At 37.6% G+C, this 18,905-nt stretch overlaps 1 protein-coding gene across 1 annotated transcript in view; it reads left to right on the forward strand.

Moving 5' to 3' along the window:
• Window positions 1–18,655, forward strand: part of BTAF1 (B-TFIID TATA-box binding protein associated factor 1) — a 49,663-nt gene extending 31,008 nt beyond the window's left edge. The window contains exons 20-38 of the mRNA XM_054832343.1: window positions 2,286–2,712; window positions 4,134–4,324; window positions 5,235–5,388; window positions 5,480–5,589; window positions 7,281–7,482; window positions 7,905–8,053; window positions 10,466–10,618; window positions 11,096–11,217; window positions 11,386–11,553; window positions 11,732–11,809; window positions 11,888–12,017; window positions 12,712–12,853; window positions 13,017–13,147; window positions 13,587–13,712; window positions 14,510–14,662; window positions 15,249–15,460; window positions 15,617–15,776; window positions 16,353–16,523; window positions 16,761–18,655. Coding sequence (XP_054688318.1) covers window positions 2,286–2,712; window positions 4,134–4,324; window positions 5,235–5,388; window positions 5,480–5,589; window positions 7,281–7,482; window positions 7,905–8,053; window positions 10,466–10,618; window positions 11,096–11,217; window positions 11,386–11,553; window positions 11,732–11,809; window positions 11,888–12,017; window positions 12,712–12,853; window positions 13,017–13,147; window positions 13,587–13,712; window positions 14,510–14,662; window positions 15,249–15,460; window positions 15,617–15,776; window positions 16,353–16,523; window positions 16,761–16,907 — 3,126 coding nt within the window. The 3' untranslated portion in view covers window positions 16,908–18,655. The remainder of the gene's footprint in view (window positions 1–2,285; window positions 2,713–4,133; window positions 4,325–5,234; window positions 5,389–5,479; window positions 5,590–7,280; window positions 7,483–7,904; window positions 8,054–10,465; window positions 10,619–11,095; window positions 11,218–11,385; window positions 11,554–11,731; window positions 11,810–11,887; window positions 12,018–12,711; window positions 12,854–13,016; window positions 13,148–13,586; window positions 13,713–14,509; window positions 14,663–15,248; window positions 15,461–15,616; window positions 15,777–16,352; window positions 16,524–16,760) is intronic.
• The last annotated feature ends 250 nt before the right edge of the window (window positions 18,656–18,905 follow it).

Genomic DNA, 18,905 nt, shown 5'->3' on the forward strand with positions numbered 1-18,905 from the left:
GGATAAGGAATTGGCTGGATGGTTGCCCTCAAAGAGTTGTGGTCGACGGCTCAATGTCCAAGTGGACAACGGTGACGAGTGGTGTTCCTCAGGGGTCGGTACTGGGACCGGCACTGTTCAACATCTTTGTCGGCGACATGGACAGTGGGATCAAGTGCACCCGCAGCAAGTTTGCCGACGACACCAAGCTGTGTGGTGTGGTCGACACGCCGGAGGGAAGGGATGCCATCCAGAGGGACCCTGACAGGCTGGAGAGGTGGGCCCGTGCGAACCACGTGAAGTTCAACAAGGCCAAGTGCAAGGTCCTGCACGTGGGTCGGCGCAATCCCGAGCACGACTATAGGCTGGGCGAGGAATGGATTGAAAGCACCCCCGAGGAGAAGGACTTGGGGGTATTGATTGATGAGAAGCTCAACATGAGCCAGCAGCATGCGCTTGCAGCCCAGAAAGCCAACCATGTCCTGGGCTGCATCCCCAGCAGCGTGACCAGCAGGTCGAGGGAGGTGATCCTGCCCCTCTACTCTGCTCTTGTGAGACCCCACCTGGAGTACTGCGTCCAGATCTGGGGGCCCCAGTACAGGAGAGACATGGAGCTGTTGGAGCGAGTCCAGAGGAGGGCCACAAAGCTGACTGGAGGGATGGAGCACCTCTCCTATGAGGACAGGCTGAGAGAGTTGGGGTTGTTCAGCCTGGAGAAAAGGCAGCTCTGGGGAGATCTAATTGCGGCTTACCAGTTTCTGAAGGGGGCCTACAGGAAGGATGGTGAGGGACTGTTTATCAGGGAGTGTAGTGACAGGACAAGGGGTAATGGGTTTAAGCTGAAGGAGGGTCGATTTAGACTAGATGTTAGAAAGAAATTCTTCCCTGTGAGGGTGGTGAGGTACTGGAACAGGTTGCCCAGAGAGATTCTGGAGGCCCCATCCCTGGAAGTGTTTAAAACCAGGTTGGATGGGGCTTTGGGCAACGTGGTCTAGTGGAGGGTGTCCCTGCCTGCAGCAGGGGGGGTTGGAACTAGATGGCCTTTGCGGTCCCTTCCAACCCAAACCATTCTATGATTCTATGTAGTAATATGCAGTAACTTAACTTGGAAATACCACTGTGTCTTTAAAGTGATAGGTAAGTCTGTTTATGGGCTGAGGGAATTTTGGCAGCCAGTGTGATTATGGCTACCTTCTAAAATTAATTCCCAAGGTAAAGCCAGACACAATTATGCGAGCTCATAGTCTGTGAACTACAGGAGTTTTCATATACCTCAGCTGTTTACTTGAATGTAGTAATATGATTAGTTGACCAATGTGTGGTGGTTTGTTTGGGTTTTTTTCCAAAAGATACCTATTCTGGATTAGAAGATTCATTCCGTAACTACTTGCTATTTTCTGTGGCTGTCTTCTGCACCCTTTTCAGCTCTTCAAGTTTTCTTGAAATACAGACACCAAACCTACGCTGCACTGCAGTATGGGTCCTCATGCATTAGATGTAAAAATCCTGTGCTCCTCCTCGCTATTCATACGCTTTGCATCCTTTGGTCATTCCAGTCATCAAGGTCATGTGGAGTAGAACTTGAGGTGTCTGTAACATGAAGCAGCACAAGTCTGATAGTTGAAAGACTTGACCTGAACACTTTAAAGGCAAAAACCAACACACACACCCCCTCAGACTAACCCCTTTCAACAGCTGTCATCTTTCCTTTACTTAAAAGTAACTGTCCTATCAGAGTAAGTTCAGCATTTCCATGATTCCACATTGCTTTTAATCTGTTTCCTGTGAAAGATTTAAGCAATAGCAGTCAGCCAGTTGTGAGTGGGGGAGGATATGGTCAGTTCTCCAAATACTCTGTGCTGGCTTTTTCCTTAGATTTTTATCCCAGTCTCTTTCCTTAAAAGAAAATCAGCTTAAAAACATCTTCATGTATGGGACCTTGCACATCCTTTCTGGCATCTTGCATTTACAGCATGTTCTCCTTTGCTTATCTGTCGTGTGCTTAGATATTGCCAGAATATCTAGATATATCTGGTGGATATAGGACAATCTAAATTTGGAGGAGTACATAAATTCTTCTTTTAGCTTTGGGAATCCAGATTTGAAATGTTCATAATATGCCTGACTTTTCCCTTGAGCTGCAGTTCAAGATTCCAGAAACTACATTTTTGGAGCATTCCTGCTATTTGCTGGAAAAATGGAGATGATAATACCTGGTGAAGTGACTTGTGTTCTCATGTTTTCAGAGAATATCCCATTTTACAGTAAATAAAACAGATTTGTAACTCTTTCTTCCTTTTTATTAGGTTACTTCTGTTTTCAATGAAGTGACATCATCCTTTACTTTGAATCCTAAAATTCTACAACAGTTGGACAGTAAAAGACAACAAGTCCAAATGACTGTTACAGAAACAAATCAAGACTGGCAAGTTTTGCACCTGCGAGTCCATACATTTGCTGCATGTGCAGTTGTGAACTTGCAGCAGCTTCCAGAAAAGTTAAATCCTGTTATAAAACCCTTAATGGAAGCTATAAAAAAAGAAGAGAATACGCTTGTACAAAACTATGTGGCTTCATGCATAGCAAAGTTACTTCAACAGTGTACAATAAGGTCTCCTTGTCCCAACTCAAAGATCATAAAAAATCTCTGCAACTCCCTCTGTGTGGATCCACATCTTACACCGCTAGCAGCATGTCCTGCACAGCCTCAGAGTAGCCAGGAAAACGCAAAAGGTATGGTATCTAAGACTGCCAGATTCTTAAAGTATGTCTGCTTGTCTCTGAACTGTTAAAATGAGTATTTGAGTGAGTCTTGAGTGTTTTTAAAATGCCAGTAACTGAGTCTTCATGTATTTCATTTAGGTATGTTAAACTACACACTGTGTGCAACTAATGGTGTTTATAGTTTTCAGAAACTATGTATAAGACCTTTGTGCCAATTTTCAGTTGTTTACTGTTGTTCAATTATTATCCACTTACCACATTTCATTTATGTGTGTTATGAAGCTTATCACAGAATGGTAGGGGTTGGGAGAGACCTCTGGAGATCACCTAGAGCAGGTTGCACAGGATCGTGTCCAGGTGGGTTTTGAGTATCACCAGAAAAGGAGACTCCACAACCTCTCTGGGCAGCCTGTTCCAGTGCTTTGTCACCCTCAAAGTGAAGTTTTTCCTCATGTTGAGATGGAATTTCATGTGTTCCAGTTTGTGCCCGTTGCCCCTTGTCCTGTCACTGGGCACCGCTGAAAAGAAATCTGGCCCCATCCTCTAGACACCCACCCTTTATATATTTATAAGCGTTGATGAGATCCCCTCTCAGTCTTCTCTTCTCCCGGCTAAACAGACCTAGCTCAGCCTTTCCTCATAAGAGATGTTCCAGTGTCCTAATCACCCTTATAGCCTTCCACTGGACTCTCTTTTCATTGAAATTGAATCAGTATGGAAATTAGAGTAGCCCATTAGAAAAGAGCGTTATGTTCCATAGGCTAATAATAAGATAACAAAAGATGAGGACAGTGTTCAAAAGGAATAAATAATCCTTGGCCTGCTATGGACATGGATTTTCTGTAAATGACTGTCCCTTGCTAAAAATGTATTGATTGAGTGAACAACACAAATTAAGACCTTAACACTCTAACCTGTTTTAAGGTTTGACCATTTTTTAATGAATGTGTCCTCCTTCGTCTCAGTAGAATAACATTCATATCTGACTGAAAATTAAGCTAATTAGCATAAACAGAAACATCAACAAATCCAAAGATACTGATAGCATCTGCTATTACATCATGACAGAAGTCTTGAACTGTTTGTAAAAGAGACAGAACATAAGCTTGTTTAAACTTAACATAATGTGTTGTTTTATATTAAAAAAAACCCAAACAACTTGTGCAAACTTTCTAATTTGACTGAAGTTTTGTTACATGTATTTCTTGGTGAATAAGAATTTATGTGGCAGTTTGCACGCTTAGATTTTTATTGCCAAGTCTGTAATGTCCTCTTAACAGAGTTAACTCTATACTTAAATTTTTCCATTCTTGAGAATGATGGCATGTTGAGATCTGCAGATGACTTGTAGGTAGCTATCACTTCACCTACACTTTAAACTGCAGCTTAAATTGTTGTCAGCTAGTCTCTTTTTTTTTTTTTTCCTTTAGGGCCCAACTCTGATAAAGATGGGATGCATCATACAGTTACTAAGCACAGGGGGATAATTACACTGTACAGACATCAGAAAGCTGCTTTTGCCATCACAAGTCGGCGAGGTCCTACTCCAAAAGCTCCAAAAGCCCCAATTGCAGATCTCCCCACTGGCAGTAGTGGAAGCATTCCTACAGAACTTGATGAGGTAAACTTCAAAAACCTGTGTTTGCAACTTGCATGTCCACCCCTCCCATTAGTTTGAATTCAGTGGAGTTCATAGCATTGTAATAGGGATGTCCAGAATCTTTCCATGAAGAGAACTGGGTTGATGTAAAATTTTGTGATGCAAGGAGCATGTTAGTTGATAATGATGATGTTTTAAATCTTCAGTGTGTTAAGAAAATTAATACTCCTGAAGTATGTTACATTTAATACAGGATATGAATATCTCAGTGTAAATGCATGCAAATGGATTTCCACAAACTGCTATGATTGTTTCCCATTACCCATGTTAGTGTTGGTCATATTGATGCACAATGGAAGCTCTGAAGCATTAAAACCAGTATTTGAAATATGACTGGCTTTAGGATGTATGAGTGACTTCTACACTTGATATGTTAAATTTTTTGTTACTGTTTTAATCAATAATCTTCAGCGTGTTTTAATAAGATCCTAGTCAGATTTTGTTCTTAATTGTTAAAATGATTTTTGTCAATTCCACTTTCTGAAGAGTGTGGGAGCAACAGAAGGGGCTTAATAACAAGTCAAGCATTGCTTTTGGGATTGGTTTTGCTAGCTGTTCTTGGTGTCCCCTATATTGGCAATAGGTTCTGGAACTGGAACCAGCTGGAAAACCTCTTGCTGAAATGGACCTGTGTCAGCAAAAGCCATATCGTCAAATTTATAGGATTTAAACAATCTGCTATAAAAGATTTAATTTTTTTAACCTGTATAAAAATAAATAACTTAGGAAAAAAAACTGACTAGGAAATATATTGCAGGTAGCTATAAGCACTATCAGAATTGAATGCCTATATAACAATGGGAGCCTCTTTGAAAATAATTGTTATTCTTAAATGTATCTGTCCTCACTAATTTAAATTGTTTAATTCTAGGCTCAGAAACCTTATGTTGTACAGAGAAGAGGAGCTGAGTTTGCCTTATCTACTATAGCTAAACATTTTGGTGCTGAAATGGCAACAGGATTACCACATCTCTGGGATGCTATGGTTGGTTCATTAAGGAACAACATTCACATAAATAATTTTGGTAATTACACTTCTGATTTAAGCTGTGGGGGGCTGGTAGGCTGGGTGCAGTATGTCAGTTTTAAACTGAACACCTTTTCTGTTTTTAACAGACAGAAGGTCCTTACTGGAAAAAGGAGATGTTCCTGCCCAGGAGCTAGTAAATTCTTTACAGGTTTTTGAAACAACAGCAGCTTCAATGGATACTCAGCTACATCCTCTGGTAATCATATTCCAAAGCAGCTTTCGTATGAAGCAAAAAAGTCTGTTCATTGTCACTGTTCTAAATCTTTGTTTTGTATGGCTTCTTTTTAGATGTTTTTCTGATTTTGCTCAAATGGTGTTTTTATTGCACTTGCTAGTCTGCCTGTTCTCCAGGTCCAGTATCCTAGTCTTGATAAATGTGGAAGATGTAGCCTTCTATCTTCAGCAATTAAGCTCTTTACCCTTCAAAGCTATTTTTTTCCCTGTGTCCTATAGGATATTAAATTCTGTATTTGTTTATGCAGGTTGTAGAATAAACCACAAAAGCAAACACCTACCTGCAATTTAGATTTGGCCTTCCCTTTTTGGGATGAGATGTCCAAAGTTTAAGTTATGATAATATTTATGCTATTGTGTTACATTGAAATCAACATCTCTACTCTCCTTCATTCTAATTCCAGATTTGATCTTTTAAATTACTTCTTTTACCCACCACTCAATGTAGAAGACTTAACATCTTATATGCAGTAGTAGGCTCTGAACTGACTATTTCTACTCAGGAGAGAGATCCTGGAGTTAGGATAGTTTTATAACAGCATCGGCTGAATGTAAAATACTGGGTTTCTAAAAAAAAAAAATTTAAAAAATTAAGAAAGAAACAGAACAACAAAGTCACTGTTATGCCTGCATCTGAATACAATTTTTAGTACTAGCCTATCTGCAGTTCTGTATTTTAGAATAAATACAGTAGTACTGGAAGAGGCATAGAGAATGGCAACAGGATGATAAAAATACATAAAAAGGCTCCCATACAATGAATAAGTAGGCCAGAACTGAGTATTGAAAGGATGGGCATAAGGAGTGGCTGTAGAATTCAGAGCAGATGGAAAAAATTCATATGGAATTGTTTCTTACCTATTTTAATAAAATACTGAAGTGATTTTAAGTGAATTTAGCATATGACATGGTAAGATTTTTTTTATATATATGTACATGTATTTTTTTATATATATAGATAGGTATGGTGTGTAGTTAATTGGTTTTGGGGGTGGTAATACTGTATACAAGTTTAAAAAAGAAAATTGAAGACAGTCAGAGGGTTCATCAGAGCTAATACTTAAGGACTTCCACACTAGGAAAAACCTGACCATCCATTTAAGATATCTGATACAAAAACTTATTTATGCTGATGGAGGCTGGGGGGGGCTGGGAGGGAGGGGAAATGTCCCTTGGGAAAATGTGAATTTCCTTCTGGGCGTTTGTCTTGTCACACAGAGTTAGTAAGACTCCCAACATTGATAATTAGTCTGCCTAAACATAAATGGGATGAGTCTAGGACAAACTTGCTAGCTGGAAGGAATTCTTTAATCTATGTATCTGTATTTAAACAATAATTATATTTTTATTTAAAAAATCTGAGTACTTACACTGTATTTTCTAGTGTGAAACACTTCCTTAATTATTAAGGGCTTTTTTAATTTGCATTTTGACTAAAGCCTTAAACGTTTTGTTACTCTCTGAACAAGTATTACTCCCCAATATAGTTAAAATTCAAAGTTGTCTTTTTCTGGTTCTAAACAATTAGATCTTGTTAAGAAGCCATTTCAAGCATTCTTTGGGAGGCAACAGTGACTTAAATTGTTTACTTCAAAAATAATTCATTAACTTGTTTATAATTCATATTAACCTTCCCTCCCTTCTTCTATTCAGTTAATCCAGCATTTGCCTCATCTTTATATGTGCCTTCAACATCCCAGCACTGCAGTGAGACACATGGCTGCTCGTTGTGTAGGTGTTATGAGCAAAATAGCTACCATGGAAACAATGAATATCTTCCTAGAGAAAGTTCTGCCGTGGTTGGGAGCAATAGATGACAACACCAAACAAGAAGGTGCAATTGAAGCACTTGCGTGTATCCTTGCTTGAGTATTCAAAATGCAGGAACCTCTTTGTAGTCACATAATTTGGGGGAACAAAAACTGTTTCCTGAAAAAAAAAAGGAGGAATGAAAAAATGTTAAGCTATTTTCTTCCTGTAGACAAGAAACAGAAGAAACTTTAATTTCCATTGCCTTTATTTTATCTATCAAATGTTTTGGTGGAGGTAACTTAGTTTCTCAAATCATGGAATTCACTGGGCTAAATGTAACTAGGTAGATAGACTTTTTCCTTTTTTTTTTTTTTTTGTCCCCATTGCTTTCTTAGTAAAAATCTTGTTCCTCTGAATGTAATGTATCAATGACTTTTACCTATTGAGTGTAAAACCTGGCAGGTTTTATATTGATGTCTGACAATCCTGAACTGGTAAAAACTATTTCCTTAATAACTGATCCAGGTGTAATGGAGCAGCTAGATGTTGGTATTGTTCCATACATTGTTCTTCTAGTGGTTCCAGTTCTTGGTAGAATGAGTGATCAGACAGACAGCGTACGTTTTATGGCTACTCAGTGCTTTGCAACACTAATTAGACTAATGCCTCTTGAGGTAAGCTCAGGTTGTAAGTATACTGAGTATGTGAACTGTCCTGTATTCGCTTTCTTACCAGCCACAAAGTCCGAGCTTCTGGCTTATTAAATGCTGAATAAGTAACTGTTTTTATAGATGTTGAGTCCATATCAGATAATTGAAGGTGTGTCCTTTATAACATAAAATTAGTAAAACTGGACCCTCTAAGTAACTTTTTAAATTAATGTTAAAGTAAAATTTCTTTTTAAAAAACTCATTTCAATGGCATACATGAAGTTAAAGTGTATATTCATTAATTTTGTATGTACTGCTGCTTTTGCTAGTTTTGGCTCAAAAGTCTTGAGTTACATGTGCGGTCTCCCTAGGTATGTGTGGTATAGTGTACATAGTCAAGAGAAATGCATTAAAAAAGCAACACTGATTTAAAAGGAAAAATTGAAATAGCAGTAGTAGAAATAGTGTGGAGATAAGTACAGTTACTTATTTCTAGCTCTTAAAATCAGAAAGTCCCACCGTATGGCATTGGGCAAAATATTACATGTATTATGAACCAGTAGTGTTTAATCAGTACAGACTCACTTCCGTTTTTCACTCCTACAACTTGCATACCTCAAACACTAATACTGCGCTTCAAGGACTACAAGATTTCTAAGTAACTTATTTTCACCACTAGAAGGTAATAGAAGACAGTTCAGAATTTGTTTGCATGTTTCTAATGGAAAAAGTCAGTTTAATCTGTTTAGTATCTGTTGTTATCTCAATTTTTAATTTAGAATAATAGAACCTTAGAATCTGATAACTAGGAATCTGCCTTAAATGGAGTGCTTTCTGCATGCTTAAACTGAAATGTTGAAAAAGTTGAAAGTGAGTGAAGTAGAAATTAACTCCTGGCATGCTGCTGTTCATTCCAGTGCCATTTGCACCTGTGCCTGTCATATGCATCTAAATACAATTCTGTGGAATACATGTAGTTAATGCTATTTTAATATAATTTAGTGAACATCTCTTAAAAATGTAGGCTACATATTTTATTAATTGCCTACATACGCATGATCAGTTCCTGTTTCTTTTCCATAATTACTCAACTCTCCTAAGACTTCCCTTTCGAGTTAAGGAAGTTCAGAATCAGATACTGAACTATGTTAAATATGCAAACTTAAAGTGAAGTAGATTAATAATGAGAGAAAATACCAGTATTGTTATGGGACAGTCTTTAGAATGCTAGCAATTTTAAATGTTAGGCCAAACAAGGAATTTAAATTGACAACTGTAGAGGGGTTGGAGTCATCTCAGTGGAAAAAGTAAGGGATAGATTGATAGGACTAAGGAAATAGCTGTTTTATTATTGACTCAACCATAAACATGAAAATATGACTGAGAAAAGGATTGTAAGATAAATGGTTCAACTTAATCTGTCCTGTTTTATTGATAATCAGTCATGCTGCAAGTTGACAATATACTTTAACCAAATTAAGTGGCATGGTATTCACACTTCAGATGTGTTCTTTTAAAAGTGAGAGTAAGAACAATTAAACAAGTAGGCTGTTGTCTGTGTGTACAGATGTACTTAAATACCTTATTGGATAACATATAACATGCGAAACCTGGGTTAGTTTTCTCCCTTCCTTATTAACCACATACACAGTGGAATTATTTGATAGAGGTTTTCTTCTCGGCCAGGAGCCCTCCCTAAGTGATGAGTAACTTGCGTTTTGAAGTAAAGCTGATGAAAGCTGGAGGTTGCCCAGAAAACTGGGATGACAGACATGATGATAGAAAATATCAGTGCCTCTTTTGCTACTGTGTATTATTAGCAGGCAAGAATGTCTGAGCACATTTGGTCCCCAGATAAAGCTTCTTTGGGCTTTTGGCCTGGTGTGTGAAATACCTAGGAAGCTAAGGTCTGCTGCCACAAACCTGGAAGGGTTTACATTTTTTTCCCCCCCCAATAGTTTCCAACTGCTTGAATTCAACCTATGGATTTCAGTATCACCTTAGATCTAATTCTGCTAACATCTGTAAGAGAAAAATCCATCTAACTTTGTATGGTAGACTGTTGCTAAGGAGAAATGGGTGTCAAAAGATTCTCAAGCCAGCCAGATAAAATATCTGATTAGAGATAAATAGCTCAATCTTTGTAAAATCTTAGAAGCATGACCAAGATTTCCTCTCTTCTATGCAATTGTATCAAGCTTTTCAGAGTGATATTTGGGGCAGAATTTCTTTTGCACCCTACAACCCTGGACGAGTGGATCTGCAAGGAATCAAACAAGTATAGCACTGAGTTTGGATTTATACAACTGAGCAAATTGCAGATATTTGCTATCTGTTTAAAATGTCTAAGCTAGTGTGAGGTTTTATTTTTTACTGTCTGTGTGAGAATTAAGTACTGTAGCCCTTATATTAACTGCTTTAAAATTATTATCCTAGGCTGGTATACCAGATCCACCAAACATGTCTGAAGAATTAATCCGAATGAAAGCTAAAGAACGTCACTTTCTGGAACAATTACTGGATGGCAAAAAACTAGAAAACTATAAAATTCCAGTACCCATCAAAGCAGAGCTCAGAAAATACCAGCAGGTAATAGCTTATACTTTTATTTCAAAAGAGAACTAAGTTCCAGTCTGATACAATTTTATGGAAGAATAGGAATTGTTCGGGTGCTGGAGTTTTTTGGGGTTTGGTTTAGCTGTGTAATGTGTATCTTGGACTCCTGGGTAAGGAAGAACAAGTTAAGTAATGCATGCTATTTATACTGTTTTTCTTTTAATTATATTTTTTCCCCCCCTCTCTGTATTCTGTAATCTTTCTCAGGGAATGGCCCTTGCCTAGGCTGGCTGCGGCAGGTCACCACTGCAAAGCCAGGCCTCATTGTACTGTTTGGTTGTTTATGCTTCACCCTCTGCTTTGAGTGGGCTGTAGCGGGTGCATTTATGGTGGGGAAACAAGCTCATAGTTTGGCAATGATGGATGATAGAACATACAGATGTTTGAACAGAAGCTTAACTAGCCAAAAGCTAGTTACTTCTGAGGCACACTCTTTTTCTCTGATTTCAGGATGGAGTGAACTGGCTGGCATTTCTCAATAAATACAAACTTCACGGAATTCTTTGTGATGACATGGGCTTAGGAAAAACTTTACAATCAATTTGCATTCTTGCAGGTGATCATTGCCTCAGGTAAGCTTAAATAACATTCTGTCTTAAAGACTAATAATAGGTTTTCTCTATGGTAATGACTCTGGACATAGTTCTTGGCAGCTGGCTCTGGACCTCCCAGAGGTCCCTTCCAACCTCAACTATTCTGTGAAAAACAATTTTTTCAAACTTCTTTTGATATTCTTAAAGGGCTCAGGAATATGCAAGAACAAAACTGGTGGACAGCGTTCCTCTTCCCTCCTTGGTGGTGTGCCCTCCTACACTCACAGGACACTGGGTGGATGAAGTGGGCAAATTTTGCTCAAAAGAATATCTTAATCCTTTGCACTATACAGGACCTCCTACTGAGAGAGCAAGGTAATGTATTTTGCGTTTATGACTTGGGTAGGGAAAAATATCACACACAGAATTTTGCAATTCACTTTACTGCCGCTACTGAAGCATAGTTTGTGGGCATGGTAAAACTGGTGATGGTATATATGTAAGGAACACTTTAGTTACGATCACCTCTTTTTTTTTTTTTTTTTTTTTTAAGATTACAACACCAGGTGAAAAGACACAATCTCATAGTGGCTTCATATGATGTTGTAAGAAATGACATTGACTTCTTCAGGTAAGAATTGGTTTGTTTTCTGTGGTTTTTAATAGCTTTGAATTTTAAATGCTACTTAAGTCTGTCCTTCTTTTCTAGAAATATTAAGTTTAACTACTGCATCCTTGATGAAGGCCATGTCATAAAAAATGGAAAAACAAAGCTGTCAAAAGCAGTAAAACAGCTGACTGCTAATTACAGGATAATTCTTTCTGGGACACCAATCCAGGTAACTACCTTTTTTTCTTCCTAAGGAGTTGGGTGAGTAGTAGAATATAAGGAAAAGAACTAATCTGCAGTCCATTTTATTGTGCTTTTCATCAGAGTTGTCTTGTTCAAAGTAGACATTGTAAAAAAGCCTTTCATAGCTGAATGCTTGAAACTATGTCATCTTCCTTTCCCAGTATACCTATGTGTAGGGGGATGGGTGCAGGATCCATGGTACTAATGAGGCTCAAAAGTTGGCAACAAGACTTCCTCTAGGACTTGTTCTTTAAGTAGCAGGCAGGGAAGGGGAGAGAGCGTTTCCTTACGCCTCCAGTGACATTAGTAAGAAACTCAACTCTGAGAACTCCAGATTCCTGGGCTTTGTCCTAATGGCTTGTCTGTGGAGTATCTGTCTCATCCAGGATTAAGACCACTGGTGTCTCCTGGGTTTTGTTGTCCAGAAGAACTCTGGTTGTGGCTTAAGACATCAGACACAGTAGAAAGTCGATTTATATGTTAAAGTGCATGCACAGGTCTTCCTGTAACATAAGTTCATGAAAGAGTCACCAAGTTCCAGGAGCTCAAAAGTATGTTGTGAAGTGTTATGTTTTTAGTATTTTATAGGTATTGTTAAATACCTACGGAAACGTTTCTAAGAACTTGTAACAATTCATTACTTTTGAAAATAATTTAACGAATGTTTCCTTTATGTTCAGAACAATGTCTTAGAGTTGTGGTCATTGTTCGACTTCCTTATGCCAGGATTTTTGGGTACTGAACGCCAATTTGCAGCTCGTTATGGCAAACCAATACTGGCAAGTAGAGATGCCCGAAGCTCCAGTCGAGAACAAGAGGCAGGTAAGGATCAAACTTTAAATCTTGGTTTTCTTGCTTTCTTCCTTTAAATGAGAACTGCTAACAAAAGGAGAAAGTGGGGACAGTTCCAGCGTAAGAGACTGGGGGGGAGCTGAATGCTTTGAATTTTTTTTTTCTGAAATACTGCTTCTGTTGCCTTCACTAGGGGTTCTTGCAATGGAAGCGCTGCACCGCCAAGTTCTGCCATTCCTGCTAAGAAGAATGAAAGAGGATGTACTGCAAGATCTTCCACCCAAAATTATTCAAGATTATTACTGTATTCTCAGTCCTCTACAGGTATGCTTAAAAAGTGGCTGGAAGCTTAGTTTTTTCAGCACAGTTAAGACCACAAAGGAAACACTTCTGTATTTCTGGGTCAATCTGATGTCAGCTCTGACATTCTCTGGGACCACAGGATGAAAAAGTGTTTCTAGTACATGTTTAAAAACTAACTTCAATCCAGTTGCAAAAGAGTATTTCTCTAGCTTAATTTCTGGCATCATTCTACAAGAACAATGTCTAGGCATCTGCAGATTCTTTTTAAAGAATACTTTCCAAGCTGAAAGAGTATAAATTGCAAGAGATTCCGCTGTTAATGCTGATTTTGTGCTACATATAGGGTTTTTTTTGATTTATGGTAATTCAGAACTTTAAGTTGGAACTAAATGCTAAAAATGACTGTTTGTCTTTTGTCGGGGAAACATACTCATTCTCTTGTCTGGGGCCTGGTCTACAGGTTCAGCTTTATGAAGACTTTGCCAAGTCTCGTGCCAAATGTGATATTGATGAAACGGTTTCTTCAATTTCGCTGAACGAAGAAACTGAAAAACCAAAGCTTAAAGCTACAGGTCATGTATTTCAGGTACATATTCCTTCAGTAATTTTTACTACCTAGTTAATTCATTGCTGGTAACTGTATTTCTGGGTTTAATAAAAAATGAAAATCAAAATAGTTAACTTACACATTTGTGGCCATACGATCTAGGTAAAATATTTAGATTTTTCGATCGGACTGCCTGGAATGTGTTGTATAGCTATTATGCTTAAATCATGGGTGTGTGTCTTAAGTCATATAAAATCATGTTACATTTTTTTAGTATGTTCTGCTCAACTGGTGTTCAGCTATTTTGTGGATCTTGGATACTACTCTCAATTAAAAACTAATTACCAAAAGTGCAAAACCTCAAAACAAGAGAGAACTAATTTTCATCTCATCAGCTGTTACGCTACAAAATTAAGATTCTAAAACATGAACAAAAAAGTTTCCTTAAGGTTAGATCTGAATTTATGAAGGTTCATGGTCTTACCGAATTGCAGATTAAATCTTGGCTACTTGGAAAAAATAATTCTCAAAGGCTCTGCACAGCTCCCAAACGCATCTACTATATCCCACACTCACAGGAAGGAGTGGGAAATGGTAGTCTGCACTGTTCCTGTAAGAGGAACCAAGATCATTATGCTCCTAACAGTTCTTTCATACAGTTAGAAACCTAGATTTTGTTAATATAAATGTGCAGCTTTATTTGAATGAAAATACACCCTAACATCCAAATTGTGGAATGTGGCTGAGTGCCCCTATCTACACTTTTGTTCATCATTTTTCTGTAACTACATTGTTGCTAACCATTTCTTTGAACTTCATTTCCTAAATGATTAAAGGCATTGCAATACTTACGGAAGCTATGCAACCATCCAGCATTAGTGTTAACAACCCAACATCCAGAATATAAAAGAATTACAGAGCAACTTGCAGCTCATAATTCATCCCTTCGAGATATCCAACATGCACCCAAGCTGTCTGCTTTAAAACAAGTAAGTAGACTTATATGTTGTGCCTTCAATTTTGTAAATGTTTCTCTGCTGCTGATACAATTCACAAAGTTTTGTTTAAGACTTCATCAATATGAAAACTGATCTTAAAACACTAGTTGAATAGCAAATGAAATAGGCCATATGCCTAAAAACCTCTTGTACTCTCTTTTTTCTCTTAATTCAAGGGGAGAGGGGAAGCACAAGCTTGCTTCAAGGTGATGATGTTTACATAGTTTTTGCTGCCTTGTCAAAAACCTTACTTTTATTCTGTTTTTAACTCCTGTCCCTCTTGTTACAGAAAAACTTTTATTTACAGGCGATTATTAGCTTGATAAAGTTAAATTGTATTGTAACATTCTATTGTAAGTAAAGCAAAATGAAGAAAATGACAATTCTCTTGACTCTTACATTTTTCATAGTTTGACATTGAAGCCAAAATTTGTATTACGTTATTTAAGTGACTCTGACTTAGACTTCCTTCTGTAGTTTTTCTCCTATTTCTACTTTTGACAGTCTGTCAATGTCAATATTTACATGAAATCTACTATTATTTTGATGATACACTTTAATGCTCTTTTACTTTAAGCTGCTGCTAGACTGTGGTTTGGGGAATGGTGGATCTTCAGAAAGTGGTACAGAAGCTGTTGTGGCCCAGCACAGAGTACTTATCTTCTGTCAACTTAAAAGCATGCTGGATATAGTGGAGCACGACCTTCTCAGACCTCAGTTACCTTCAGTTACTTATTTACGACTAGATGGCAGCATACCTGCTGGTCAGAGGCATTCCATTGTTTCACGGTAAGCATATCCCTTCATAACCAATATGAGGCCAACTGTAATGAACTATATTATTTATACGGTACAAAGTTGTTCTCTTGTCTGCCTCAAAGCAGTTGAGGTTCCTAAATTCATTATTTAAATGACATTTACCATGCTTAACTTTTTTGTATGCAGGTTTAATAATGACCCATCTATAGATGTTCTTTTGCTCACCACTCATGTTGGTGGATTGGGACTTAACTTAACAGGGGCTGATACAGTAGTATTTGTGGAACATGACTGGAACCCAATGAGAGACCTGCAAGCTATGGATCGGGCACATCGCATTGGGCAGGTGAAAACCTCTTAATTATCCATAAGTGTTTTCCCTTGCTGAACTCGTGTTTCTTTTGAATTTGGGTAAGAATAGAATAGTAACCAAGCCCTCATTCATATTGCTTTCTTGCAACTATGCCGGATGTTGAAGTGTGTACTTCCTTATCCTATCCCCAACTCAGTGTGCCTTCTCTTTTGTACTTCCTGAGCTGCTGAGGAGAGGCCAGGGACAAATCACCCTTCAGTGGAAGAAGAGATGTAACTGAGATAAGGAACTGAAGGGAAGCCCCATCGGGTTGTCCTTCTCCGATGCCTGGACAGGGAAAGAGTGACTGCTGTTAGTCCTCTACAGTTGTAAAAAGCAGTGAATTCTTAACTTACTGAGTACAGATACAATTGCAGGGGCCTCTACTATCTGCTGGTGTAGTTTCATTCTTTTCATCTAACATCAGTCAGACTTACTGAGTGTAATTACTGATGGGTAACTCCAAGCCAAACTGCTTCCAGACTGCCCATGATGAAGGTTATGCTTTCCTGAATACCTAAGATGATCTGTTTTAGCTAAGTGTGGGTTGTTTTTTTTTTTTTGTTTCAGAAACGTGTTGTTAATGTATATCGCCTGATAACCAGGGGAACTCTGGAGGAGAAGATCATGGGTCTTCAAAAGTTCAAAATGAATATTGCAAATACAGTGATCAGCCAAGAAAACGCAAGCCTACAGAGCATGGGAACAGAACAGCTTCTTGATCTGTTCACTCTTGACAAGGTAAAGAACGATTTTTACAAATACCTACCAAAAACAGAGTAAGCTCAGGGAAAAGGTTTGCTTTGAAATGTAAAATTTAATCAGACGAACATTTGAAGTCAGAATGATGAATAGTAGACAGCTCTCTGAAAAACAGGAGGAAGTAATATTTCCACAAAAGCATCATCAGACTTGAAGAATTTAGTATATTCCTGAAAACACTGTTCTGTATATTAATTGAATTATTTTTTTGTGAAGGATGGAAAAACTGAAAAAGCAGATACCTCTACCTCTTCTGGGAAAGCATCAATGAAATCAGTACTCGAAAACCTTGGAGAACTATGGGATCAAGAACAGTATGACACCGAATACAGTCTTGAAAACTTTATGCATTCATTAAAGTAACCACCATATATTTGTAATACAACTGCTGCTAGTTCACATTTTTTTTTCTGCTGATATTCAGCAAACTTCAAAGCATATATAGTGAACCTTTAGCTTAATGTGTAAATAGACTTATTGAAAGAAGAATCTTCAAAGAGTGGCACTGAGTAGTGTCACCCGTTTCACTGGGGAGTTATTCTGTCTTAAACGTTTGCACTGTATAAAAACTTTAAATGTAAACATTGTGAAGTGGTTTGAATTTTACTTGTTCTCAACAGCTGCAAATTCTTACTTGGTAGAAGAATAAAACAAAGCAAGTTTTTACAGATGTTAACAAGTGTTACTTCTGTTTGAAGTTAAGTCCACCATTATTTCTTTCTGTATCTATAATGGTTTTGTACAGTTGTTTCAGTGAGTACTTCAGGTTGTTCAGTGTACATTTTTCTTTTAAACACAACTTGCTTTTATGGTGTATTAAAAAACAATTTTCAACTTAAACTTTCATTCAGATCATTTCAGGACTTGTATCACCAGACGCAAAGCCCAGAAGCCTTGAAAGTATTGAATAATTAAATGGCACTAGGTATGTGCACCCACCTTTGTATATTGAGCGTGAATATATTATGCTCTTCAGTCTTTTGACACCATCTTGAGAGAACAGCTGACTTGAAGTTTTTAATGTAATGAGCTATATTAAATACAGGTAATGGCCTATTTGAGGCCATGTTTGCATCCTCTTAGCAGGGGTGTACTTTTTTAATTTATCTATAAGGCTAGAACATAGCCACTTTGAGAGATGCATGTATTCAGTATGTTTCAATCCTATATATTTTTTGTAACTAAAAGAAGAAATTAAATATACAGACATTTTCCAGAAGTAGATTTTACACTGTCTAGGGTTCTAAAATCCATGCTAAAGTGACTGTTTACTAAACCGATGCATGATTTAAAGCTTCTTAAAGGAATAGGGAGGACATTTTTTCTTTAGGAGAAAAATATACATAGAAATACTTACATTCAGTTTGAGGGAATTGAATAGTTGAAACTGTAACAAAAGATAGTAAAGGACTTTAATAGCAGTGAGTGGGATTAATATGGCTGTGTGTTACGCAGCTTTTTATAAAAGGGAGGCAGTAGTAAAAGTGTGTTTCTAGATGTGCATATATACCAGTATATGCACTTTTTATAAATATTAAATTATAGATAACTTACAGCAGTTGTCTGAATACACAGAATATATGTATAAATATAAAACCTAAGGTTTGTAGCTTGCTGTGTGCTTAAGCATCAGAGCTTAAAAACCACCAGAGACCTCAACTATGTAAAATAAGATTGTTTTAAAACAATATATATAAATCAAGACTGTTCTGCAGCATTGGAGATGAATTAATGTCACATTTCAGTAGTTATGAACTGCCATATTGTAACTAAATTAGCATTCCATGAAAATAAACAAAACTGGGAATATATGACTTGTATGTTGTGTATGTCCATGTTTAAGATTTTCCTGTAGAGAAGACTCACTGTAGCTGACTAGGTAAAAAAACTAATGCTTTTGGAAATTACAGCTGGATTACTAGTATTGTATTAGTTCATTTCTACCTTCACCTGTTGTGCTTTCAAGTGATAATCCAAGCAGGGGCAGAGACTTATGTGGGGCCTGGTGTTCTGTTTGCAGAGAAATTATAATGCTGGAATAGTAGGTACTTTTTAAGATAACTTGGTGTGGTAATCTGGTGATAGTGCCCAGAAATAACAAAATACTTGAATAAAGAAACCTCTTACTTAGTTGTAAAACACTGCATATGTTTTTCTTCAAGAGTTTTATTAGTTGTGCAGTGGTAGGAAAGTGGCTCCTGTTGGAAAAGAAATACACAGCAAAGGACTGCTTTAAACCAATTATTCATCACATTGAGGTTGCTATGCAACCATAATACTGTTAGTGATGGCTCTCTTGGATATGACATCAAAAAGACTCTTACACCTGGCAAAATGGGGGGGGCAGAACCTAGAATAATT

This window comes from Grus americana, chromosome 7 (genome assembly GCF_028858705.1).
Source record: "Grus americana isolate bGruAme1 chromosome 7, bGruAme1.mat, whole genome shotgun sequence".
NCBI classification, from domain to species: Eukaryota; Metazoa; Chordata; class Aves; order Gruiformes; family Gruidae; genus Grus; species Grus americana.